This window comes from Malaclemys terrapin, chromosome 4, assembly GCF_027887155.1.
Source record: "Malaclemys terrapin pileata isolate rMalTer1 chromosome 4, rMalTer1.hap1, whole genome shotgun sequence".
Taxonomy (NCBI): Eukaryota; Metazoa; Chordata; order Testudines; family Emydidae; genus Malaclemys; species Malaclemys terrapin.
Genome location: NC_071508.1, coordinates 68,618,667 through 68,646,518, shown reverse-complemented (window position 1 = coordinate 68,646,518; position 27,852 = coordinate 68,618,667). Strand labels below are relative to the sequence as shown.

The following is a 27,852-nucleotide window of genomic DNA, read 5'->3' as shown; positions in this document are numbered from 1 at the left end:
TAGAGTGATATCTGCCATAGAGGGAAGGGGGAAGAGGCATTTTCTTCAGTCCATAAAATTAATAATCAGTTTTAATACTATTTTGTGAGAACAGCTCAATACTTAAAGAAAGATCCTCAAGAACTTGATCATTAATGTTGGTTAATGATTAGTTTGCTAGTTAATGGCTCAGAGATTGCAGGCTATTAAAGCTAACAGATTGGTCATTAGCTGCAGTAACTGCAGAATTTGAGGAGAAAGCTACTGTATTCAATTATCTCTTCTAGTAACCCATAATTATTTTTGGTTCCCCCCCTCAATGGGAAATAGTTTGAAAAATCATTCATTAGTCGTTAACATTCTCTGCAAATGATGTGTACCATTTGCTGTGTTTTTAAATGCTTGATGGAGATGTTTATAACAGAGCTTTCAGAGTGCGGAGCTTTCAGAGTGGAAGAAAGTTTGGCTTTATTGAGGGATAACTAGTCTAAAAACTGAGCCTGCTTCCAGTAATGAGAAGTTATTTACATCAGCCACCAATTTTCTCACAGGTGTGTGTGTGTGTGTGTATGTATGTGTGTATATATATATATATATATATATGTATATATGTATATGTATATATATATATGTATATATATAAAAGGTATAGACTAAGTAAGATCAGTGTGTTGCACTTGTTTAATGGTTAATTAAAACTGTAGCAAATCTCTCTTCAGAGGAGCATAAGGACTCACATTGTACTTTCAAAACATATTCATGTGCCTAAAACCATATTGGCCTGATCTGCAAAGATGCTGGGCACCTGCTACTATCAACTTGTATTTGGATGCTGGACTACAGGAAATTCAGTTTTCAAATTGCCCTTGCTTTTTTTTCTGGTAAGGTAAATTTTTTGATTTCCGGTTTATAAACTTCTCCTGAATGGCTTTGAACACTTGTCTGGCCAAGCTGCAAAAGTGATCTCCTAGTTTACCCATGAGGGAGAGGGGAAGCCAGGCATTAACATGGATGCAGCTCCAGGTCCTTCATTAGCAAGTGTCTCTTGAATGAGTCTCCTGCTGGGGGCCCTAATAGGATTTCATAGTTTGCCCCTGCTCTTTATTCTATTGCATGGTGTTTGCTTTAATGAGACACAGATGTGATACAGAAAAAGGCTTTTGATCTTCAGATAGACAAAATTTTAAGGGGAATTTGTAAATATAGCCACGACTTTTGTGAACACACATGTAGGCTGCTAGCAAGATTGCAAGCCACTTTTTTCGTTCGTCAGCTGAATTTTAAAGTGTACAGATTGTCTAGCAGTTGTCATGTGCAAACATACCTATTTGATAGTTCCTGAAGTTCCCTACAGTTATTATTCTTAACACACTATCAACATTTTATATCTCTGGTTAAATTCCCCATGAGAAAAGGTTATCTGTTCACCGGGATTTCTGGTAGTGTGCCACAACAGTTTCACTACCACCTGTTAATGACTTCCTCTCTGTTGGAGGATGTAGAGAGAGCCGAAAGCCCTGACTATTAATGTCATGTCAAAGATGGAAAGGAAGAGTGAGAGAGCAGAGGGAGTGATGGATCTGCCTGCAGGAGACATTAAGCCTGGAGTAAGCTTGCTAAAGGAGCTAACCAGAAACACTTTGCTTGCGGGGAGGGAACCACAAGCAGCTGGTTTCGTATAAGAGAGCCAAAGCAGTTGGGGAGCTTACGCTGGGAGTCTACAGGTGAGTCAGCTCTGAACTGGACAACTGCAGGCTGAACCCCGGCAGGTCACCCCCTAAGAACGCATTCAAAAAAAGAAAAGGACTAGATGAAGGAACCCTTTCAGTCACCCAGTCTCTGAGGTAAGAGTCCTGCCTTGGGACAGGTACATGGTACTCTGAGCTTTACTTTTGAGTTATTGTCTGAATAAATCCAGACCCCTATAAGGGTGTTGATTGGACAAGAAGTGTGTGCAGTCTCTGTAAAAGAACCTGTAAGCAGAAGAATAAAGGGCAGAACAGAGGCACCGTGGCCAAACGAGGCTGCACAGGGGCAGCCATCTCATCTACAAGGAGTGAAAGCCAAAGCTTTGGGAAAGGAATGGCCAATATAACCATGTGCTGAGGCCATTTTGCTGATTGCCCATTGGAAAACCCTTTCTGTTCTCAATATTTGATTTCTAGAGATACATTTCAGGAGCCGGTTAGCTTTAATAACATCAGTAACACAATGTAGGTAAGTTCATGGTCATTGATGAAACTCTATCCCAGAATTTCTCTTCAAACAGCACCAGTATGGTATGAGTACAAGAGAAAATTCTCTGTAAAAGTGCTAAGTGTTTTAACCAGTTTTCTAGCAAACTGGATGTAATTATTCCAATGAAAGATTTTGTTCATAAAAAAATTAAAATTCTTTGCAGATTACTGCACACGTGCAATAGGAACAATGAATGGAACTATTTGAAAAGTCACTTCTCCAATTACCAGCCAAGATCTAACTTTTGTGGAAAAGCTTTGACATTACATTCACTTAAAACAGTTCAAGGTCATTAGTTGCCTCAGGGCAAGTGTGACTTTTGTACTGAGGACTTAGCATGTAAGTATAGCTGTATTTTGTTTTCTGATACTCTTTCATATATTTGTGCATGTAGGGTCTAATATTAAGTGACCTCTGTTTGCACACAGGCAAACACGTGTCCCGGGTCAGACTCAAACTCCTGTGCACACAGATGATAGAACGTACATGTGCAAATCCTGTCACACCTTTGTGCACAGATGTTAGTGGTTGACAGTAAATGCAGGAGTGGCAGCATGTACACAAATAAAGGGTGATTTGATACCACTGGGGAATGATGTTCCTTTATTCTGTTACTGGCTTGGGCTCTGAAAGTTTAAATAAATGTTTAAAACCATTTACACTTCAGATAAAAAATATTTGGGCCAGATCCTCATCAGGTGTAAATTGGCATAACTCCATTGACTACAATAGAGCAACATCAATTTACACTATCTGATCTGGCCCTTTTTACCTTCAAAATTAGAGTATATATGCCAACTAATAAAACTGGGAGAGATATATAACACCATATTATCCTGTCACGTATCCACTGGTACTTTTGCACTGTAAGCTTCGTAAGGTTGTGAGACCGTTGTTGCTATTTATTACTAATGTCATGCCATAAATGTGAATGTAATGTTTCGGTCTGGTTTGCCTGTTGTAGAGGGCCATGTAAATTTACAATGCTATATAAACAACTTTTACCTATATATGAACTTCAGAATCATTGACAGCTAATTGAAAATATCTTATTCTGCTATTCTTGTTATTTAGAATATTTACCGCATGTTCATATATTGGCATATGAACATGCAGTAAATATATATATCGTAATATTATATATATATATTTGCGTATTAGAGGCTCAAGCTGTGCAGCATTTGTGCCCTACAGTAATTCCCAGCCACCATACTCATCTATAGTATACAGTATATTGAAAAAAACAAATTTGACCCAGGTTCTGTTTTGAACAAAAAAATAGCTTGTATAACTTTTAGTAAGGTTACCAATATATTCAGATCCTTTTTAAAATAAAATCCATTTATAGCATGATACACTTCTTAACTACTGAATATGCAACCTAGATAGCGAAGGACTAGATTAATAATCGGTCTTAGGCATCTAAATCCCAGAATCAGGCCCCACTGGGATCCACAAAGCCCCCCCTCAGCTGTCCCCAAAGTCTGTAGGCACCTAAACTCGCTTTTTGCAGTACAACTAAACTTTGCAGTAAAAGTTCCCTAGGTGCTTACATTTCTGCCTCTGAGAATGCACACTGCAGTCCCAAACTAGCCTCAGTGTGATGCACCAACTGGGAGAAGATAGGCGTTCCTCTACCTAACTTGCCTGTTGGGCCTCATTTAGTAAGCAGGCTCTGAGCCTGCTTACAGGATTGGGCCCCTAGAGGTGAGCTTATCCAAAAGGATCATGGGAGGACCACCCTCCTAACTTCTAGCCTAGTGCATAGGTACTCGCCTGTGATGTGGAGACTCTTTCGGTTCAAGTCGTCCCGTTTTTCCTGAGGAGAAGGGATTTGAACTGGGATCTGCCACTTCTCAGATCAATGTCCTAACCATTGAGCTATGAGATATTCTGATGTGGGGCTCCCTCAGTCTTTCCTGAATGCTCTGGGTGGCAACTGTACACTCCAAGCAGGATGTCGGCATTGCACTCGATAAATCCAATCATAAATGAAATGTCAATAACCTCCAGGAGAGGAAATACCAGAACTTCACCAGGAGTAGTTCACTGCAGTTAAATCACTGGACTGGTATGCAGGACATCAGAGTTCAAGTCCTGGCTTTGCCAGTGACTACCTGTGTGACTGACTGCAATCCTGGAAACGTGTGTGTGGAAACTGCATCAAAACATTTATGCATGTGCCTAAAGCTGAGCACATGTGCATTTGTCAGATTGAAGCCTACATCAATATCTTTTGCTATGCCTCAGTTTCCAATCTGTACAATGGGAATAATACTTCCCTATCTCCCTGGAGCATTCAGGATAACTGCACTAAAATTTGTCTGGCTGCCATCATATGGTGAGGGTTCGTGGACCATATCAGAATCTTGAAAGATATACTAAAGACTGCTTATATTATATAAATTACAGAGCACTGAACAGGCCTCAGCAAATGCTGACACTGGCTTAAAAAAATGACCTCCAGTTACACCAAACATAATGTATAACGGATGAGATAAAGTATAGAAGGCAGCTAAAACAAATGTCATGAGCACAGTAGAGAATTACCCTGAGAGGCTTGAGAGGTTAAACATGTAGAAAATGAATTTTATCTTTGTTGTGAGGAATGTCTAGTGGGCAACGTGAGGAAGCCTCAGCATAAAGGAGCTAAAGTATGTAAAATACATGATAGAGGTTTTGGATTGCTCAGGAGACTGGAGCCTTTCACCTCACCACCAACTGGTTCAGTACAAGTCCAAGTGACCTAAAATTGTAACCACCTGATGACTGGCCTAATGTGAACTCAGTAGGTATTCTGTCAACTTTACACAATGACAGCATCAGCACTGCAGGGACAAGAAAACTGATCTGTCATCTTACTGCTTACGGTGGTCCACCTGGATCTGAGACGAGGCATGTTAATAGGATATTTGAAAGCCTGCATATATTGTCCATCTACTAGTCTGCGAATAGAGGGCTGCAGTTTCACAGGTACTAAACTCTGATCTACTCAGCTGTTCCCTCACATTTCAGAGCAAGAATTAGCCCTTTCTGTGAAGTGAGAGTTTTACTTAGTTGCTTTGGATTCTTACTAACACTTTCAGTGTCCCATACAGCTCTGAAGCCTGCCATGGCAAATAAAAGGTGAGCTTCAGCCTTACCCAGCCAAACAATAGTACTGTGCAAAAATCAAGTACAGCTTTACAACACTTCATTCTGCTCTTGCAAAGATTAACCAAAGCAAAACAAAAGCCTCGTAATGAGAGCTATAGCAAATTAAAGGCAAATAAAACTTACTCAACAAGTTAATTCTATTTTCCACTTGGGTACTGTTTATAAGTTACTGTGGATAAGTGTGTATGGCCTGCTAGCAAACATGCTCTAATGAAAGAATATATTTTGCCTCCTCACAATGAAACCTATAAACCTCCTCTGCCCCCAACCCCTCCAAAAAAAAAAAATTGCTTTCCTCAAAGTTGCTATTAAAATGCCCACATTGCACTTAGAGGTCTAGGGACCTTTTGTGATTTTTCAAAGCCATCTAAGGGACCAAAATACCTGTGTTTGGATTTTGTGGTTCCCAATGAGTCAGATGCTGGGCAGAATCAAGGGGATTCGATTAGATTCAATTCAACAAGGCTTTATTCAATGTGCACAAAGGGAGAGCCCCTGGTACAAAAATCAGGCAGAATCCCTCCAGCAAGGAGCCCGCCCATTGCTATTTTATAGCACATAGCACTTACATAACAAGTTATATAACACAACCCGCTTACCAATCATATTTAACCTTTCCATATATGGATTTGTTCATCACATGCTTATACTTCTCCACTCCACATGTTGAGCTCACCCTCCTCCTCTTGGCCTTTTCTAGAATGTTCCTAGGGTGGTGAGCCACAGCATGCTTCTTTATACATAAGTACCTTGTAAATCACATTTTGTTTAAAATGAACACAAGCATACCCTTCAGCTGCCTAGATTCATAAGCTTGTTTCTCTACTGCCTTGTGGTGGTGGTGTTCACCTGTACAAAATGGCTGTCAAGTGTTCACACAATGAAATGTGTTGATATGGAGGGATTACACCTGCGCAAAGTGAGTATGAAAATGACCATACAAGGTAAGGTAATAAGGGATCAAGCCCTTAGGGCTGTTCTATATTAAGGAAATCTGTATTGCTGCAAACTCCTAATGTAAACTTGCTGCAAAGTGACATTACCAGGTAAGCTATACTGGTGCATGCCGCTCTTTATACAGTGCCATACATCTATATTTAGGATTTTATGCTGCAAATTCCCCTGATGTAGATAGGTACTTTATCTAACCATATGTGCAGTACTTGTATGACACAGTAGCAAGTGTTCTATTTTATTATTTCTTTAGAGTTCTAAAATGGAGTGCCTATCCGAGGCTTGAGAAATACTCTCTATTCTCAACATAAAGATACACACACTTGGTTAAATAGTATACCATTGTTTGTACAGTTGATAGCAGGGTTCATTACAGTAAATTTTTGCCAACAATTGATGATCACTATTAGAATTTAGCGTCAAACAATGCCCCCAACCTTGGGTGATAAAATTTCCATTGATAACTGGAATTTCCACTAGACTGAGGAAGGATGGTCTGGTGGTGAGAGTGCTAGCCTGAAACTTGGGAGCCTGGAGCCTGGATCATATAAGTATTCTAGATACAAATAAATGACTACTGGGGGACACTACCTGAACCTCAGTTATCCAAAACCGAGTAATCAAGCTTGACCTGTAAATAGAATTGAAGTTTGATTAAGCCATTTAATGAGTTATGCAAAGAAAGAGTGAGCAAAGATGGAATCTTCTAATATCATTGACCTCTGTCACAACGCTGAACATCCTGCAAGCAAAATCCATTCAGCTGGAAAATTGGATGGGGTGTGGGTGTGGAGCAAGGACTTCGCTGTAACTCGCTTGCTATCACTGGGCTACACTTGCCTGATTGAGTAAATTGACACAAAGCTTTAAGTTGAGAAGAGAAGGTGTCAGAAAAGGGCAATAGATTTTCCTTCCTTCCTTCCTGTGTTGGCATGTGCATCACCCATTCTCTTATAACCTGTGTTTTTCTAGGTCTTTCACAACTCTAGATTTCTCAGCAGGGTTAAAAGGCTGCAAAACAAATCTTGCCTAAGGAAAGGTAAATGTCATGCAGCATCCCTAGAGAGAGAGAAATTAAATAATTTTAATATTATTTTAAAAAAAGGGGGGTTGATGTTTTGGTCACTTTCACAGCACAGACAACACTGCCATTACAGCATACACACCATTGGAGATTAATGGACTTTGCCCACTTGAAATCTGACATCTGCAGTGTCCCACCCCTCTTCTGGACTGCCACAAACAAACAAAAAACCCAGTAGGAGAACCCTCAAGACCCTGCATGCGTTCGTCTGTGGTGCCTGCCACCGCATGCAGGGCTGGAAGAAACACTTCTGTAGAGCGGGGCTTTTTTATTTATTTTTAAAGAATGAACAATAGGTATATGTGAGACATTTGCTTATCCAAATACCAATCCCTTCTGGCACTTTAGTCCCATGGGTTGGAGTAACTAAAGATTATGGATGCTTCAATTTTTGGGTGCCTAAACTGATACTTTTAAAGCAGAGGCTAATTTTCAGAGAGAGCTGAAAATCAGGCCCCTTTATGAGGTCAAGTGAGAGACCCCAAAACTCAATGATCACTTGAGAATTCAGGCCATGAATCTTTTGATTTTTGGCTACTCCCACTGTCTATGACTTCTGCTTATGACCACTCTGTTTGCTGTGGATTATGAAGCTATAAACTGATAGTTATAGCTTAAGGTAAGAGGAACAGGCAGAAGTGTCTGATGAATTCCTTAGGAGTAAGATGCAATTTTTCTTCAAACATTAAAACAAAATATATATATGCCTTTGTAGCTGGCCTCTATCATTAAAATGGAACTGGAAAAAAGCCCAGATCCAAACACCTTCAGACACTTTGGAGAAGTTCAGAGTCAGATCTGATCTTTTCATCACTACTGTTCAGCAATAATTATCCATGAGCGGAGGGAGAATAGAAAAAGCACAAGATTTTAAGAATTAAAACAACATTCCTTCCTACAGCAATTTCAGGGAAAAAAACTACATAAATACTATTTTGTTTTATATGCTATATATATCTATATCATGCTTTTTCTATTCTCCCTCTGCTCATGGATAATTATTGCTGCACAGTAGTGATGAAAAGATCAAATTTGACTCTGAACTTCTCCGAAGTGTCTGAAGGTGTTTTGATCTGGGCTTTTTTCCAGCTCCATTTTAATGATAGAGGCCAGCTACAAAGTCTAGATTCTGAGTACAGCATGGAGCAGCATTTTGGTTCAGACACCTCTCTGGATAACTGGGCTGTATGTTCTGAGAATAGAATCATAGAATATCAGGGTTGGAAGGGACCTCAGGAGGTCATCTAGTCCAACCCCCTGCTCAAAGCAGGACCAATCCCCAAACAGATTTTTGCTCCAGATTCCTAAATGGCCCCCTCAAGGATTGAACTCACAACCCTTGGTTTAGCAGGCCAATGCGCAAACCACTGAGCTACCCCTCCTCCCTAGCAATGTGATTGGCTCATCTATGTCATACGTCATTACCATTTTAAAGCAATTATAGTGCCATTGAAGGAAGTGGATAAGTGGGGTTCATGACAGTCAGCAGTGCATATGTTATTGTGGGCATGGAGTGGACAGCTACAGTTTTATCAGTAGAAAAACGCTGGACACGTTCCTTTGTGTGCTCTTGGGTTTACTCCCCAAGAAAATGTGCCTTGATCATCAGCAGTGATGGAAAGGAAATTTAGCAAACATACAGGGCAGCATAATGGAGTTTTTGATAAAATATTATGTTTTCAGATCTCTGCCGGAGCGTGGCGGTTTCCTTTAATTCTACAACTACAGCTCTGGGGATTTTTCTGTGCTTGAATTCTATAGACCGTTCCATCAGCTATTTTGTACATTTTGTTAGAGCACCTTAAGCAAACTGGAAACAGTGCCCATTGGTCAATCTGTCCAACTAATGTATTGCCATTATTGTAGGCCTTGTTTTTCAGCAGGCCATAGGCTAGTCAGTCAGTCTCACAGCAATTGCTGCCATGTTTTTAAATCACTCAAGCTTAGAAATCTATCAAAAGAGGATACATACACTTTTTTTTAAATTTGCTCTGCTTTAGTATTATGAAAATTTTATTTGGTACAAAACTGTACATGGTTCTTGGTAAGGTTTTTGGTTTGGATTTAAATTGATCCATTTTGAAGTTCTGGCTTCATCTCCATTATGTAGCCTGATCTGTTGATTTATGTATTAATTATATTGATTACTTAAGAATTCTCATTATCACTGTGAGGGTAGATAGGTTCTTGTCCCAAAATCAGACCCAGTATTATTAAAATTACTCAATAGTTAGGAATCCAGATGTGCACAGGTGCAATGCTCATGCTATAGGAACTCTCATATTTGCATATAGTTTATTAGTACAAAGTCACAAACACTCTAACTTGGTAAGGTAAATAGGGACACTACAGAATGTACATCTGAACATCCATATACTCACATCATCCCTTGCAGAACAAACCAAAAAATTAGCTGTTGTCTTTCTCATCACCATCACCTTCCTCATTATCACCAGTGGCCATCATTCTGGCACCTCCCAAGGGCTACATCTCTCTCTCCTACTGCCCACAGGCTGGGATGCAACTTTTATAATACGTTATACTGATGCTACTCTATCTAATGCATATTCAGTAGGTTTTTTTTCCCTTTTCTTTATTTGTATTTCCTCAATCCACTAACTTTGAGGTGTCCTCCTATAGGTTAATATATTAATACGTGTAACTACCATTTCAGCTCATGATCATACCTGCCATCCCTTGCTTAAGCTGATTTGCAGCTATTACTTCCATATTCCTTGCGGTAGCATTTACTGGAACATTCTATCTTCTACCATTGAGCAAGTTCTTCTTAGTTCCTAAAATCTAAAGGTAACCGTTGATCTATGCTAAGGATTATGGCCTACTTAACCACACTTATGCTAATTTATACTTCCTGTAATAGCTTACAGGATACTGGCCTGTAGGTTTCTTGCATTACAGCTGAATATAATAAAGGCAAGCTAGTCCTATAGGCTACAGTTAGCTTTTTCCAAATCAGCTCACGTTAGTTTCTTTGAACTCAGAAATCATTGCAACAATTAGTACTTTTCACCTGCAATGTATTTTTACTAACAGTGAATCCTCACAACATCACAGGGAGAGGAAGGAAAGAGGGAGTTATCGGGAAACTAGGTAAAAGAGGTAAAGTGATTTTGTCTAAGGGCACAGCGGGAGTCAGTGCCAGTATTTTAACATGACAGTTTAGTCTGAATACTCTGCTCAGACTAGTACCCCATCCCTTCCAGCTGAATATCCAATACACCTGTTAAACTCTGGGCATAGTATCAATATTTTAAAACACAATAAAAATCCACAATAGAATCCAAAAATAAACTCACTCAGCACATCCCTCAGAAAAATCCTGCAAGAATAGAATTTTTCAATGTGCCCTCCAGCCCAACAAAACTGGACTCCATCAGACCAAGGGTGGCGGGAATGAATTTCAGTTAAAGGGCCTTTGTTGTTTGTGGTTTTTTTATTATATTAACACTAGAGTCCCCAGCTGAGATTAGGGTCTAATTGTGCTAGGTTGTGACGTTGCACTCCATATGCTTTATGAAAATATGCTTATGAATGTGAATATGATGTAACTGAAATATGCTTTGTGCAAAAGATCTCTTGTAAGGTATCATTACAAAGCTTATAATCTACTGAGTGTGTTCATCCCATTTGTTTGCATGTAATATTTCTATGTCTGAAGTTAGGAGAATAAGCTATAAACTTGTATTACTCATGTAAACATATTAAGTGGAAGCCATTAAGGGTGCTTCAGAATCAATGAACTGTAAATGGCTCTGTTTACTTGCAAGCCTTCCTGTGTACATGTGGGCCAGCCCAGGAAGAATGGAGGCTGGGGTCTCACAGGACGTGTAACCATGTCACAGGATACTGGGGTAGGGACCCAAAGACACAAAAGAGTCCCGCCTTGTGCCAAAGCTATAAAACGGGGTGGAACAGAACAAAGGGTGGCCAGTCATGAGAGAGCCCCTGCTTACCACCTCAGATGTCTGCTGGAACTAACAAGAACTGTACCAGAGGAAAGGATTGGGCCCAAACTAAGAAGGAGTTTAGTCTGTGAAAGAAGCTTATTGGAAAATCTCTGAGGGTGAGAGATTTCTTGTAATCAGTTTCTTAATGTATTAGACTTAGACTTGCGTGTTTTTGCTTTATTTTGCTTGGTGACTTATTTTGTTCTGTCAGTTATTACTTGAAACCACTTAAATCCTACATTTTATTCTTTAATAAACATGATTTTATTTTTGAGCCCAGAGTAAGTGATTAATTCCTGGGGGAGCAAACAGCTGTGCATATCTCTCTATCAGTGTTATAGAGGGTGGACAATTTATGAGTTTACCCTGTATAAGCTTTATACAGAGTAAAATGGATTTATTTGGGGTCTGGATCCCATCGGGAGCTGGGTGCTGGAGGTAACTTGCTGAGCTGCTTTTGGTTAAAGTCTGCAGCTTTGGGGGAGTGGCCCAGACCCTGAGTCTTGTTGCAGCAGGCTAGCATGTCTGGCTCAACAAGGCAGGGTTCTGGAAGTCCCAAACTGGCATGGAAAACGGGCTCAGAGGTAATTTCAGCATATCAGGTCCCGAGGGGCTCTCTGTGACCGAACCCATCACATAGGTAATATAGACACACAAAGTAAGAGATAGTGCCCTGAACATCTTACAATCTAAATCGGGGTTTCAAACTCAATTTACCTTAGGGCTAGTGCCAGTCCTCAAATCCTCCTAGTGGGCCAATGTCACTCATGCCGCCCAGAACCCGCCCCCTAAAAACTCCACCCCCCAAAAAAACTCCAACCCCCACCTGCCTAAGGCTCTGGGACAGAGTTTGGGTGGGAGAGGAGGTCTGGGGTAGGGGATTGGGGTGCAGGCTCTGGGAGGGAGTTTGGGGGAGGGAGAGGGTGTGGGGACTGGGTTAAGGCTCGGGGAGGGAGTTTGGGGGTTGGAGGGTGTGTGTGGGAAGAGGGTGAAGACTCTGGGAGAGAGTTTGGGGGCAGGAGGAGGTATATGGGGAGAGGGTGCAGGCTCTGGGAGGGAGTTTGGGGGTGGGAGGGGGTATGTGGGGAGGGGATGGCGGTGCAGGCTCTGGGAGGGGGTCAGGGGTGCAGCGCTTACCTGAGGCTACAAGGCAGGGTGGGCCAGGGAGCCTCCACACACTTCTGCCCCCAGGCACCGCCCCCGCACCATCCCATTGGCCACAGGAGCGCTCATGGCGGGGGCAGCATGCGGAGGCACAGCCCTGCCCTGCCCCTGGGTCGCAGGGAGCGGCCAGCAGCCACTGGAACAAGCAGGCAGACGCTGCTCAGCTCCTCTGCGCTGCCGGGGCCCCTGTGGGGGGAGTGCCCAGGGGCGACAGGTGGGGCCAAGGGAGAGACCTGGCCCCAAAACTGCTGGAGTCCCCCAGGCCACACTGGGGAGGCTCGCGGGCCACAGATGGTCGGTGGGCCGGGAGTTTAAAACCCCTGATCTAAATAGACTAGACTAGACAAGACCAGAGGGTGAGGCTCATTCTCTAAAATTTTGCAGATGGGGCCCAAGAGAATAAGTGACTTGCTCAAGATCATCCAAACCGACTGTGGTGATGAATAAAAGCTCATTAGTCCCAGTCCTTAATAACAAGGCCATCCTTCTTGTCCTTTGCTGAACACTACCAACCTTAAGACTCACAAATCTAGAAACTCTGTCATCTTGACTATCTTGTCATAGGTGCCGACTCCATGCGTGCTGCAGGGCTGGAGCACCCACAGGGAAAAATTAGCGGGGAGGAGTGGGGACGTGGTGTGCTCAGGGGAGGAGGCAGGGCAGGGGTGGGGACTTGGAGAAAGGGGGTGAATTGGGATGGGGTGAGGGTGGGCAGGGGTGGGGCAGGAGAAGGGGGGGCAAACCCCCCCAGGGCAGAGGGGAAGCCGGCGCCTATGCATCTCGTAGTCTCCCAACTGCTGTGATGAGTGTAAAAGGACCCAAACTTTGAATTTCACCCAGAAATGAAGTGTAAACCAGGGCAGTCTCTGTAACACAGGTGTAATAATCTCCCTATGTGAAGCATGCCTGACCCAGATTGTGCAATATCTGAAGCTTGAGTAAATATCTGTACGTAGCCAATCACAGAAATCTATCTGGATGCACAAAAGTATGAAGGATTGTGGCAAGGTTCATATAAAGTAATGGTCATAGCCTTCTAATCCAGCACAATCATATAGCTTAGGACTTGAATCTCTTTCATTGAAATGTAGGAATCAAAGGGACCTCGCAAAGTCATCTAGTCTATTCCCCCACTGTGAGGCAGAGCCAAGTAAACCTAGACCATCCATGACAGGTGTTTGTCCAGCTTGTTCTTAAAAACCTCCAATCATGGGGATTCCACGATCGCCCTTGGAAGCCTATTCCAGAGCTTAACGAACCTCATAGTTGGCAAGCTTTTTTTTCTTCTTCTCATATCTAACCTAAATCTCCCTTGCTGAAGATTAAGCCCATTACTTCTTATTCTACCTTCACTGGACACGGAGAACAATCGAGCACCATCCTCTTTATAACAGCTTATAATGTATTTGAAGACTGTATTAGCTCATTCCCTCATTCTTCTTTCCTCAAGACTAAACATGCCCAGTTTTTTAACTTTTCCTGATAGGTCAGGTTTTTCTAAACCTTTTATCATTTTTGTTGCTTTCCTCTGGACTATCTCTAATTTGTCCACATCTTTCCTAAAGTGTGGCACCCAAAATTGGACACAATACTCCAACTGAGGCCTCACCCGTGCCAAGTACTGTGGAACGATTACCTCCCAGGGATTTTTGCCAGGATGTTACACATGGGTCTCTTGAAAGGCCAGCTGCAGAATTTTCAGATGCCACTTTATCTTTCTGTAGTGTGCTCTGGTCCTCTGGGCGGCTGTTTGCATTGTCTTGGCTCACTGCAGTTGTGTGAAATTTCAAACTGATACAAAAACTTGCTATAGATGCTAATAACAATTTGGCTGTAGATAGAAATCTGTCAGGCTCTGTCTACAACTATATTTGTGCAAAACAAGAGTACTGGACATTCACATGTCCACCTCTCTCCCTCTTTTCTGAAACCATCTGGGTGGAAGCTATTTGTTAAGTCATCTTGCCTATTGTCCTAGTCTGATAATGGAGAAGCATGATGATCTACTTGGAGTGAGCAGGCTATCAAATTAGAGTTACAAGGAGGTGCACTGATTCAGGGATAGATCTTTGGAGTTTGCCAGTTGCTTTGGCCAGTGTTATTTTTCAAACATGAGTTGTTGGGCTCCAGATCCCCTCCATGGAAAATTTTGAGGATTATGTCTGGACTCAGGAATTCCTTTCCCTTTTTGGACATTTTCATTTTCTGGCTCTAGACTTTTCCATCAATCTGAAATAAATGCGTCAAAGTTGTATATCTGCATTGAGTCGGCAATGTGACGTGGCGGTGAAAAAAGCCAATGCGGTCTTGGGATGTATTAGGCGAGGTATATCTAGTAGAGATAGGGAGGTCCTGCTTCCGTTGTATAAGGCGCTGGTGAGACCTCATTTGGAGTACTGTGTGCAGTTCTGGTCTCCAATGTTTAAAAAAGATGAACTCAAACTGGAACGGGTGCAGAGAAGGGCGACTAAGATGATCAGAGGAATGGAAAACCTGTCGTATGAAAAGAGATTAGAGGAGCTTGGGTTGTTTAGTCTGACAAAGCGAAGGCTGAGGGGGGATATGATTGCTATCTTTAAATATATCAGAGGGGTTAATACAAGGGAGGGAGAGGAATTATTCCAGTTTAGTACTAATGTGGACACGAGAACGAATGGATACAAACTGGCCGGGGGGAAGTTTAGGCTAGAAATTAGACGAAGGTTTCTGACCGTCAGAGGGGTGAAATATTGGAACGGCCTTCCGAGGGAAACGGTGGGGGCGACGGACCTGTCTGGTTTTAAGATTAAGTTGGATAAGTTTATGGAGGGAATGGTTTAATGATAAAACATAGTAGCCAAGGAAAACCAAGCAATGGTACATGAACAACATAATGGCCAACAAGGGTCAGGCTAGAGACTCTTGCCTATATGCTCGGGGTATTACTGATCGCCATATTTGGGGTCGGGAAGGAATTTTCCTCCAGGGTAGATTGGCTGAGCCTCTGGAGGTTTTTCGCCTTCCTCCGCAGCATGGGGCAGGGATCACTAGCAGGAGGGTCTCAGCCGATTGAAGTCACTAAAACACAGGACTGGGGACTTCAACGGTAGAGTACAGGGAAGGGTCTTGCGGCCTGCAGCATGCAGGGGGTCAGACCAGATGATCATAATGGTCCCTTCTGACCTTAATGTCTATGAGTCTATGAGTCTATGAACACTGCAATGTACGCAGTGTGCTTTTTTTCCCAGATATCCCAGGTGGTCTTGTGGTTAAAATGCTCAAAAGTGGGGGTACATCTACACTACAGCGGGGAGTCGATTTAAGATACGCAAATTCAGCTACGTGAATAGCGTAGCTGAATTCGATGTATTGCAGCCGACTTACCCCGTTGTGAGGACGGCGGCAAAATCGACTTCTGCGGCTTTTTGTCGGCGGTGCTTACTACCACCTCTACTGGTGGAGTTAGAGTGCCGATTCGGGGATTGATTGTCGCGTCCCGACGGGACGCGATAAATCGATCCCCGAGAGGTCGATTTCTACCCGCCGATTCAGGCGGGTAGTATAGACCTAGCCTGGGAGTCATGAGAGGTAAGTTCTGTGCCTGGCTCTGCTACAGACATCCTGCATCAATCCTTAGTACCTCAGTCTTCCCATCAGTAAATACATATTTCCCTCTCAAGAGTATGGGGAAGATAAATGCAAAATAGAAGTGAAAAAGTACCATTTTTCTAAGTTTCATTGTTGAAATTTAGTAACAATTTGGAATTTTAATTTCATATTTTAAGGATGCAAAAGTTGGGCTTTGAGAGGCAAGAACTGTCCTTTTGATGAGTCATCAAGGAATAATCACCATTTATTGTCTTCTAACACCTCCTATAAGCTACCTGGATATAGATTACTGCTCATGGAAATTGGCACCCTCTGACTGAAGAAAAAAAATACCCGCACTCTCACTTTATAAGCCTCTACCAAGTAAGTATGGCAGAGGTGGCTATATAAAGCCTCATTACCTGTAGTTTAGATCAACGTGGGTCTGTCTGCTATCTACAGTTGAAACAAATTATTCTTATTCTATGTTTTACTATGAAATTGTTGATACAGGAGACAGACTCTGATGTGAGATGATGGGTTTTTTTTCCTGATCAGCTTAAAAAACAGAGGAGATGGATGTTTCAGAGACAAGTATCAAAGTGATATAGCAAAACAAAGTGTTTTAAGTGAAAAAATTCAGTGTCAAAGATCACCAGCAATAGGGAAAAACACTATATATGATATGTTACCTTTTTGACCACCATGATGTTTAAAAGGTATAACTCAGTCAGCTACAGTCTTGTGTTCAGATACTTTACATGGTCTTTACTACATGGTCAAAATAAGATTCAGTTGATATTAGGATGCTTAGCCCACAATAAAACAGAATTTAACAATAATATTCTTGCTTTCTTAGGAGCTTCAAAGGAGCCTTGACAATAATGGTAACAAACGCAGCACAGCTGCAGCCCTGATCACCAGATGCAGATGCTATTGCAATGGGCTCTTTAGTTAACATTTTCAAAGCAGTCTAAGGGATTTAAGCATATCTCCCATTAAAATTAAATGGAAATATTAATCTAAATCCTTAGTCTGCCTTGAAAAGCTGCATGTATGTAAAAATGTCTGTTCAAAAACATGGATTACAATCACACATAGGTAACGTGTTTTGTTATTCCCTTTTACCATCTTTTTGGAAAAAAGAGTCATATGGTCATGTACGTAATCAGTCACTGTACCATATATCAGCATGATGACATCAGTCTTGCTTAAATTTTTTCTGCCTACAAAATCGATATGCTTAGGTAAAGCTACCTTGGAGTCTGTGGCTATACTAGAAATGAAAAGCATAATAACTGAGGTAGACCTAAGAGTAACACTTTCAAAGCATCATGTATAAGTTGGTATTGTTATGAAAACAGAATTATGCAAAGGCTCCCAATGCATTGGATGAGCTGCCTTTTTCTATTTTATAAATAAAAATGAGAACTGGCAGCAATGCCTAAAGTTAAGGATTGACTAGAACCTTTCATTATGAGACCCTGTTTTCAATTGCTTATAACTTTGCCAAACTGTTCAGGCTGAAATTTTCCATATTGGGTGTCTGACTAGGGCTGATTTTTTGTGTGTGTAAGTTTCAGCAAAAAGGGTTTAGCTATTTTTGAGAATGAGGAGAAGAAAATTTTATTTTGCCCTTATTAAATTCTTGCAACTATTTAATTGAGAAGCTCTATTGCTTCCATGTTTTGGAGCAGGGACTTGAAATTTAGCATATGTATATAATGTAAAGTGGGATTTTCTAAATTGCTAAGGAGGTTAGCCACCTTACACACTTGAAAACCCTTGTGTACTCTTGGAAATCCTATCCACGGTGTTTTAAATATTATATATTTAATTTTACATATGCAGATGTACATGTGAGTGTGTTGGTTTTAATGCTGGCATTGTAGTTTCTTGCATTGTGTAGTCACCTGCAATGTAGTGTAACAAAGGTGTTATCCTGATCTGACCCTCTGTTTATCTTCATTGAAGCACTACTCAGTCAACTACTGTTTCTGTTCTTGTTGTAAAGTGTTTTGAGATACCTTACCTATAAACTTTGTCATAACATTTAATTCTGTTCTGTTTTCCATTGCAGAGTTCCAGAGTTTACTCCTCCGCATCACACGCAGAAGCAAGAGGGAGCAGAGGCATTGGTCTGGGCTGGAAGATTAGTTGTAAGCTCATAGTCAAAGTAACAGATAACATTGCCAGAATGTGTAGGCAATAAAATGGCCTTGCTAATACTGTTCTTCAATTTCTATGTTCTTGGAAGCTGTTGTAAACTTAGTGCTTTGTGAAGGGTGACTAACAGCCTTGCTGGTGGAAGTTCTCAATTTATCCAAAGAACAGATATAATGCATTCTTTTGGCTTACTGCCTGGCTAATGTGCCATATTCCTGACCTGATGGAACAATTTTTGGGGCCTGAGTTCTTCAGTCTCCTCTTCCCATTCAATCCCTGACCTCTCAATTGAGAGAGACAAGGAAATCAGTTTTGACTGGAGATTTTTAAATATATTTTTTCAATAGGGAATTAGATTTAGATCATCAAATAATTTCATATAAGTCATAGGCAGTAAAGTTGTTAGACTATTTTAAATGAAAATATTTTTCATTAAGAGATGGTCTTTTATATGGAAATGTTTAAAACGTTGCATTTTTTCATTTCCCCCTCCCCCCCCCCCCAAAAAAAACCCTAGAAAAACGTGTTTGGTTCTTTTTTTGGCTTAGTTTTCATTCTCCACCTCCCATTTAGTGGCAAAATGGAAAAAGGTAAATAGGGGGAAGACAGAGGAGGAACCAGAATCTCAACATTTCAACCCCAAAATTTTCAATAAAAATGTTTGACAAAATTTCAAAGAGATGAAAAATCATTCTTTTTCAAAAACCCATGTAACAAAAATAATTCTTATTCTTTCACAAAACTCTTGGTCACTTTTCAACCAGCTCTACTAAACAATTAAATAGCATGTAACTTTTGTCTCTACCAATCTTGGGCATTATTTGAACTAGTGATTTAGAAGTGAAAGGTTCACTGGTCTTTCACTATTGTTTACCATCTCCTGAGCCATCCTGTCCTATAGGAAACTGTCTGTGTGTTTGAGCTACTTTTCAGACACAGGAAGAGTGACTATCTGGAAAAAATGTGTGGTTTCGCCTCCTCCCAACCCCCAAAATGGTGTATGCTGCTAAATTTTGCCAGGCTGACATGGAGAATAACTTGCTACAGAAAAGACACCAGCTTCAAAGTAAATCAGGATGACTTGTAATCCTCTGATTGATTTAGCACTGGTGCTATATGACAGTCTTTCATGTTCTGTAGATAGAGGAAGAAAAGATACTGCAGACAGGCTTGAGAAGAGCACTGTTACAGCCCTCTTTTTCCTTACTAACATTGTTCATGAAGTCTGATCAGTGGTTAGTCAAAAGTAATTTGGACTGAATTGGACCAGTTGCTGACACACACCCTTAATCTTTATGGTAGGTACATGTGGAATAGTTTGGGGGTGGAGATGGGGTACAGAGAGAAGGCGAAATATATCAGATTTCTTTGAACTGCCACCTGTAGAAGCTTGATCATGCATAATTAGCTGTGAGCTTTTGCACCCTGGAGGGCCATGGGTCTTTGAAGCATTAAGGACCCTGTATAATATATGAAGCAATGAAACAATACATAGCATGTGATGAAATTGGAACCACAACATGAAAGACTGTGATACATTACTAAGGGCGATCCTGTAAACAGTGCCCAAGCGCTGGGAGCTGTGCTTTCAGCGCAGGGAGCTATGCCCCTCGTTGAGGTGGTTTTTTTTCGAGCTCTGGGAGAGCTCTCTCCCAGTGCTGTGCCGTGACCACACAAGGCACGTTAAAGCACTGCCGCAGCACGCTTTAGCGTTGTCAGTGTAGACTAGCAGAAGACAAGAGATGGATACAAACAGATGGGGGAGTACAATGAAACAGACAACATTGGTCAGTATAAAAGGCAGTGGTCTCAGCACAGCAGCAGTCACTGTCACATTTTTATTGTAGGCAGTGAAAAGGGATTTGAAGGAGAAGGATGAAGTGGCTTTGGGAATGTTTATGGAAAGCTTCTCCCAAGCACGAGGGGAGAGTTACGGAAGGCACAAAGGTGCTTGTTTGAAAATTTAACAGGTGGGTAACAGAGGCTAACATTGTGGGCTGATCGGAGGCCAAGGTCACGTTTTCAATACTGAAAAGATGATAGGTGGGGTGGGGATAGGTTTTGAAGGGTCTTGACATTGAAGACAAGTTTGGTATACTAGAAAAGTGCAAGCCAGGGATTCAAAGAGAAGGGTGATGTGATCAAAGCAAGGGGCTAGGAAAATGATCTTTGAAGCACCATTCTAAACAGATATCGATGGGAAAAGATTGCATTTGTTGAGATCAGAGAAAAGGACATTGCAGTAATTGAAACATGAGATGATGAGAGTCTGGATGAGACTTTTAGTTGGGAGTGCTTTGAGAGGAAGAAAGATTAAGAGCTCTGTTTTAGCCCTGTTGAGTTATGTTATGAATTTAGTCACGCCATTGGGGTTATGCTGATAACCTATATCAGTTTAAATTCACACCTTAGCTTATACCTGTATAACTTTCCTGTGTAGACAAGTCCCTAGAGTTTATTACCTTCTCCTTGGACAGTAAATCTCTCTCAATACCTTGGGCTAGTAGTGCAGTGCCTCAAGGTCACAACAGAGATTAGGATTCCATTGTACTAGGGACTGTGAAAATGCACAGTAAGGCCTGGTCCACATACAGTTTTTGTACTGATTTAACTACTTCAGATAGCAGTGTGATTTTTATTTTTTGAATAGAGGAAATTAAATTGGTGCAGGTCTTAATATGGATGCCAGTATGAGGATGCCTTACACCTGTATAGCTTATTCCCCTAAATTTACAATTAAAAACACAGAGATTAAAATTAGTCCCATTTTACATATGGGGAACTAAAACACAGAGATTAAATGACTTGCCCCAGGTCACGCAGGAAATCTGGGATTAAAGGTGCTCTGTAAATTCTAAGAGATATTATTGATGTTTTATTAGTCCAGGGTTAAAGATTAAATTCAAATTTATTTGGGAGAGTCTGTTAAAGTATGATCTTTGGTGATCTCCATCCACACTCTTCCCGTCTCAGTATTACTTCCATTCAAGCCTTAAACAGATCAAGAAATCACTGGCACACACAGAAAGAAACCCAGTCTGAGAATGTTCCTGATACAAGTAGTCTGGCTTCAGTTTTTCAGCTTTTGCATATATTGATCAAAGTGAACTTTTGCTGGTATATTTTGCCCGTTTGGTGCTACAGCTCTGCATGTGTGGAAGTTATGAGCCAAAGTGATCCAGAGTGATCTCTGCTGTGATCCATCCCCTTTGAAATATTGTGAGAGTGCAATGGATCCCTAAAGCATCTAGGATTCCCCCACCATGGGATAGTCTGCAGCTGGTGTACTTGGACTCTACCACCTATGCCCATTGCCCGCAGTAAAGGACGTGAGGCTGGAATGCTTCTACACTTTAGCTATTCTCTGCTCATTTATTCATAAACTAGTATTAGACTGTTAGTCACCATCAGTATATGCTATAGTGCTGGTCCAATACGCTAATATACCTTGGAAATGACAAATTGGTAAAGCCTAAAAGTCGAGAGTGAAACCCTCTTTGATTTAAAATAAACTTATACTTTTGTCAGAGGAGATGACAGAAGGGAGAAAATGGAGCTTTTGTTGTGTACAGCTGAATTTTAAAGACCCAAAATACTTTCAGGGAGGTGCATTAAGAAATACATAAGTAGTTATGTTTATATGGCGTGATTCTGGTCTTGTTGGAATTAAAAATAGGGAACAATTGCCATTATCTTCAACAGAAGCTGGATAAGCCCCATAGTGCCCTGATGGATCTGTATACCACCATTTTACATTGCTACAGATGAAAGTCTACACTATCAAAAATGACTGACACCCTGTAAAGGTATTAAAATACGCTGGTTATTCCTTGAAACCTGCCTGAATGATGATGCAGTGTTTCCAGAATGTACGCATGGTACCCCCACAGCCCATCTGACCTGGAAAACTCACTTCCTTGCAGCTTCAGAAGCAGATACTTCTATTGCCTTCTCTCTGAACTCCTGACCACTAGACTCTTCATGGTTGTGGACTGGAGGGAAAGGTTTTATTATGATGATTGGAATAGTGCTAAGGCTGGATCTGGTGCCCACTGAAATTAATGGAAAAATCTTTAATTGACTTCAGTGGATGTGGACTGGGCTCCTAATAACAATGGAATGGACTTGAAGCACTGGATATGCTCTATTTATAATTAAATGGTATCTCTCGCTAAATATGTCCTGTCTGTCTGATTTCTTACTTTGTAACATTTTCCCATAATAAGCCAGAGATTCCGATCCAATTTTATGTTATACCAGTTATGGAAATTCCTCTGTGGTCAGGGGAAATGTCTGGTCAAATGAAAAAACATGTAACTATGGGTTAAATAGCTGTTAAGAGCATGAGTGCCTGACCAATGGTGCAGAAATCTCTTCCAGATGCTTCCACCTGATCCCCCATCACTCGAATTTCATTATTTCTTGTGGCTTCCCCTGAAGGAGTTAAATTTCACTGGCACTGGGTCTTTTTACAGTGAGGACTCCTGAATTTGCCAGTTCTCTGAATGTGCAAGTACCTGCCACTGAGTTACTCAGGTTAAAGTAAATGAAGACCGGTAATCCAAAAAGTGTCCAGTCTGATTAGTAAAAAGCATGATAAGCATGAGGCATTTCACAGAAGAAAAAGCACACGTAATTAATGCTTTAACGATTTACCAGACTCTTCATTATCAGAGTGTAATTATCTGGACTGAGAGTAGTAAAATATCACAGAGCCTGTTAAGAAGAGGCTTCCACTTTAAAGGGGCCCAGACTTTTTGTGGACAATCACGCTGTTCAGATAACTTAGGATTCATGTAGGTCTGGATCTTGAGAGGAGAGGAGCAGTGAGACTGGACTATGAAGGACAGGATGTGCTGAGCAACTTGCTGGATCTAACCCATAAACAGATTTTTAAATCTTGCTGAATCCAGAAATGTATAAATCTATAGTCTTGCTATTAGAATTGTCAGTGGGAGATGGAAGATAATTAACACATTGCTGCATGTCTTCTATTTTTGGGTTTAAATACAAGTTCTCGCCTGTATTCATTCTCTTTTATATAAAAATTAGCCTGTATGTTCACTTGTGTTTTCTCCAAATGTGGAATAACAAAATGTTGGCCCAAGGCCCAGAATGGGCAGAATTTTTTTTTTCAGACCAATGACACGTTTAAGGTCTGACATCTTGCAACCTTGCAGAGCTAGATGTAGGAACTTTTTAAAATTGGAGAGAGGAATGTCCCAGGTTTGCTGCTGATACTCATTTAAGTTGACCCACATAACTCACTCAAGTAATGTGAATAATATAGCCACCAGTAAGACCTCACACTACTACCTATCCCCATGTATCTATGCCTGTGTATGTGTATACATGTTTACTCTAATGAAGCAAATGTACATATGCACATGTAATCTTGTGCCTTGCACTATGTGGAAGTGAACATTCTTATAAATCTAAAAATTAAATTTAAAAAATACTTCTTTAAGTCATCCCTACAAAATTCCCCTTAAATGCAATATGAAGATTGAGCAATCAAGCACCTACAAGATAACAAATTCTAAAGTGTAGTGTTAACCTAGTCAGGTTGTACATCTTTTATATATCGTTACATACATTTAATAACAAATAATATTAGCTCTAATTTTAACGAAGGAAATGGTAAAATATGCACATGATTCTAACTTAAAAACCTTTCACTGTCAGAATTTACTGTGGTGTTTGAAATGATTTCTCATCCCAAACATTGCATTGAAGACAACTTTTGGCCTTTAGTTGAAAAGTAGAAAAAAGAGAAAACAACGTAAATGGATGTAGATTCATTAACTCAGGCTGCTTTCTCTGAACCTGCTGAATAGCTCTGTTCTGCAGAGGTGCCAAAAAAGAGTAGAGGAGAAAAAAAAAGAAACCCATTTGATTTTCTTCAGACTTCAACTGGTTTTCTTTTTCAATGAGAACTATAAAACAAAGCCAAGTTTTAAGTTTGTAACATTAGTCAATCTTGTGGTTTATGTGGGTTGCAAAAATGTCAGCTGCCAGTTGTATGAAAAGTGGGTAAATGGTGATAGGGAATTGTGTATCTGGTGTGGTGTGTTTTCCTGCTCATCTACCACACAACAAGCCCAATCAATTTTGCCCAAGCTTTCCAGGCACCCATCCACCCCCTCAAACAACACCACAACCTTTAAGCTAAGATCAATAATGGAAAAGTTCAGCCAGAATCAGGAAGTTAGGGGAAGTGAGACAGGGATGTTTGGCTTGGAAACCGGAACTCACTTTATTTTAAATATCTGTATGTTTTTAGATGTGTTTGAGTAGTGGTGGATATATTTAGATGTAGGTACATATATTTTAAAATGAAATATCAGCTTTCTTCTTGTACAGATGGGGCCTGCCAGTATCCATATAAACTCACACTTATATCTGTTCTCAAGGGGGGGAGGGGAGGTTATCTAGTGGTGTTTTTAATTAATATATGTATATAATTGTCATATACACATTTACACATATTCAAAATCTTTCCTCTTTGCTTTTCTCCCTCCTTCTAGCCAAACTATCCCAAGGAAGTGGACTCTGTGTGTGTGTGTGTGTGTGTGTGTGTGTGTGTGTGTGTGTGTGTGTGTGTGTGTGTGTGTGTGTGTGTGTGTGTGTGTGTGTGTGTGTGTGTGTGTGTGAAAGAGAGAGAGAGAACCTCCTCATGGGGTTTCATTATCTGAAAGCGTAAGCTTACATTTCCAAAGGATCCCTGTTTTTTGTATTTATTTGCTTATCTACGAGGAAGGAGCAGAGGGAAGCGAAGCGATCGAGGACAAGATCAATTACTATTTTTCATCTTTGACAAAGTAATTAAGACTGTAGTGACTTGTTAATTCAATCTGAATGTCTGCTGCAGTGATGGATGCGGATTTACAGGCAGTTCTGCTTCAGTGTAGGGAAGCGATTATCACTCCAAACAGGCGGCCGGAACGGGGAATAGCTCCAGGAGGACGTGTTTTCTTTTTTTTAAAAGACTGCGGGTACTGACTGACACAGCGAGCGAGTGAGGGGCAAGTACACACAGGTCTATGCACACGGCGAGCTATGCACCACATGCCGATCTGTGCACCGGCCGCATACACACAAGCCCCCAGAGAGCAGAGGGAGTTTTAAGCACCCAGACGACCACAGGGAAACGGATCCATTCACCCCTTATATGGCCAGGGAGTTCATAACTCAGCGCGTAGGGCAGAAATTGGTTGACATGCGGGGTTTCCCAGCCCTGCTCTCCTGTCTCTAGGCCCACGGTGTTCAGCAGGATGGCGCAGGGGCGGGGCTACCTTACTCCTTTGGCGTGTGTTTGTTTGATGGATTCGGTGCAATGCTTAAGAGGGGGAGGAAATACACTCTGCGCTTAAAACTTTAAACTGCCCAACTTGAACCGCATTATTCTGAGTCATGGGTGCGCCAGTCCCTAAATCTCCCCGCTCAGCCTCCGTGTCAGGCTGCGGTCCTTCTGGGGGGGACTCTGTACAGTAAGGAGGAATCGCTGCATGTCCGATCTGGTGTTATAACGGCTCTCACCAGCCTGTACAGAGGAAACCTGGAGGGGTACCCCAAGGAAACGGTCCATACAGTTACCCTTCCTGCTCCCCGTCCCCCACCCCCGAAAAAAGCCGAGGATATTGTTAAAGCGTAACTGATGAAGAGGGGAATTGCGCATGGACGTGGGTGAGGGGAGCTTTAGTACTCACGAGTTCTAGCTATTTTGAACCCAAACGAGAATAGTACGTAAATGCTGATGCTTGGTGCCCACTCTTGTGAAGATGACCCGGTAGTCACGCACTCGCCCAGCTCAGCAACATTTGTAAAATTCTGCACTAGAGACTTTCTACCCAACCTTAACTCTTCCTATCCCAGAAACTAGTAGGAAATTCACGTTCATGGTGGGTTGTGGAAGTTGGCATAGAAGAAAAAACAGGCACATGACACAAACTCAACTAAACGGCATAGACGTATGCCCAGGCTCTACTAGCTGGTCTATATAGGTAGCGTTTTGCATTCATTGGGTTTACTGAAAGCCGCAGCATAGAAATTAGAGTGCGCCTTTTAGCTTAAACTAAAGACATCTTCGAGTCAGCCTTTTGGATCTGTGTGCAGGGAAAGAAAATTCCAATTAATTAGGATTCTGAGCGCGTTTTATTTTTACGGGCTCTAATTGGGTTTGCTAGGAAAGTCAGTAATTGATATTTCGAAGAAAAGTTGTATGAAGAACTCAAAGCTGTATTTCTTTTCGGGTGTTCCCCCCCCTTATTTTTCGTTTTTTAACTATCACCCAGGTAAACTATTAATTACTTAATTCTATTAGAACCTTCCTGACTGAGGAAATTCTTTGTTCTATAATGTCTCCAAAATACCTTTTTTTCCCCTAACAACTTTCTAAATCGACCTAGTTTTCTTCCCGCGTCTTGTTTTCGTGTAACTGAGAAACAAAGGGACAGTTTCCCGTCCGAGAAGTCAAACGTTTAGTTAGCACCTCACAGCTGATGAAATAGAAAAGATTAAGAATATTTCAGAAATTGGAATTGACCATTCAAATCCTGTCCTTTTAAAAAGCAAAACAAATCAACCCTGTTTCTGGAAATCCATGGGTATGTGGAAAAGGCACTCAATTCTTTCTAACCAAAAATACTCCTTGGATCGCTGGCTTGTCGCTTTTAATTTAGTCTTTGAATGTAAAGGTATTACTATAATCGGAGGGGGAACAACGACCATCATCAGTTCCCTGCCTCTGAACAGGCTGTTCTGCAGTATATGCTGGTAAAGAAATACTGAAAGCTGCTGATGTACTGCTAAAAGAAAATAAAAGTAGATTCTACCCACACTTCCCACTATTTTCGAATAAACGTAACTGGGAGGATGTTAAATACAAATATTTAAAAATTAAGTATGTCTTTTGAGTTTCAATATGTTTTAAACAACAGCAGAAGGAAGATTAAGCTCTGCTTTAAAATTCTGAGTGTTTAATTTGAAAGTTTGGGAATGTGATAAAAATTTCCAAGAAAAATGATATTTTCTGTTCTTAGTTGCTAGCCCCAACCTCCCTCACCTTGTGGTGCTTTTTATATATTAGTCCTGCAGATGAATTTCTGCCTATGGCTGCAGTGAGAAGGTGTAATTCAAAGACCCGTGTTGAGTTATGATTGTGATGGGCAGTCCTTGCAGCTACATGTATAGTGCTGGGCTGCTGCCTGAGTCTCCTGGGCAGAGCTGGCTGCAGGGGAGCAGAGCTCTTAAATCACCTGACTAGGACCTACGACTAATTATGGCACAAGGCAGTAGGTAGTTTGGAAATAATGTGTGTTAAGGATTAGTTTTTCTATTGAAATCCGGGCTAGTCTTCTATAAGAGAAGAGATGTAGCAGTAGATTTTTTTAAAATTATTTTAATTTAAAGTTATATTTGTTCCCGATTAATAACAGGCATACACTGCGGATTGACTACACTTGGATATAACATAATGTGTGGAGGGGTTGGGAAGAAACAGAGGGCATATACTTTTAAACGGAAAGACAGAGAGAGTGTTGTTTAAGGCACATCGAGATTTGTCAAAAGTAGATG

The 27,852-nt window shown here is 41.1% G+C and overlaps 1 protein-coding gene across 1 annotated transcript in view; it reads left to right on the top strand.

Annotated features, from left to right (window-relative positions):
* The first annotated feature begins 22,878 nt into the window (after positions 1-22,878).
* Positions 22,879-27,852, top strand: part of SLC6A5 (solute carrier family 6 member 5) — a 60,312-nt gene continuing 55,338 nt past the window's right edge. Inside the window, exon 1 of the mRNA XM_054026164.1 lies at positions 22,879-22,908. Within this exon, the coding sequence (XP_053882139.1) occupies positions 22,879-22,908 (30 nt within the window). The remainder of the gene's footprint in view (positions 22,909-27,852) is intronic.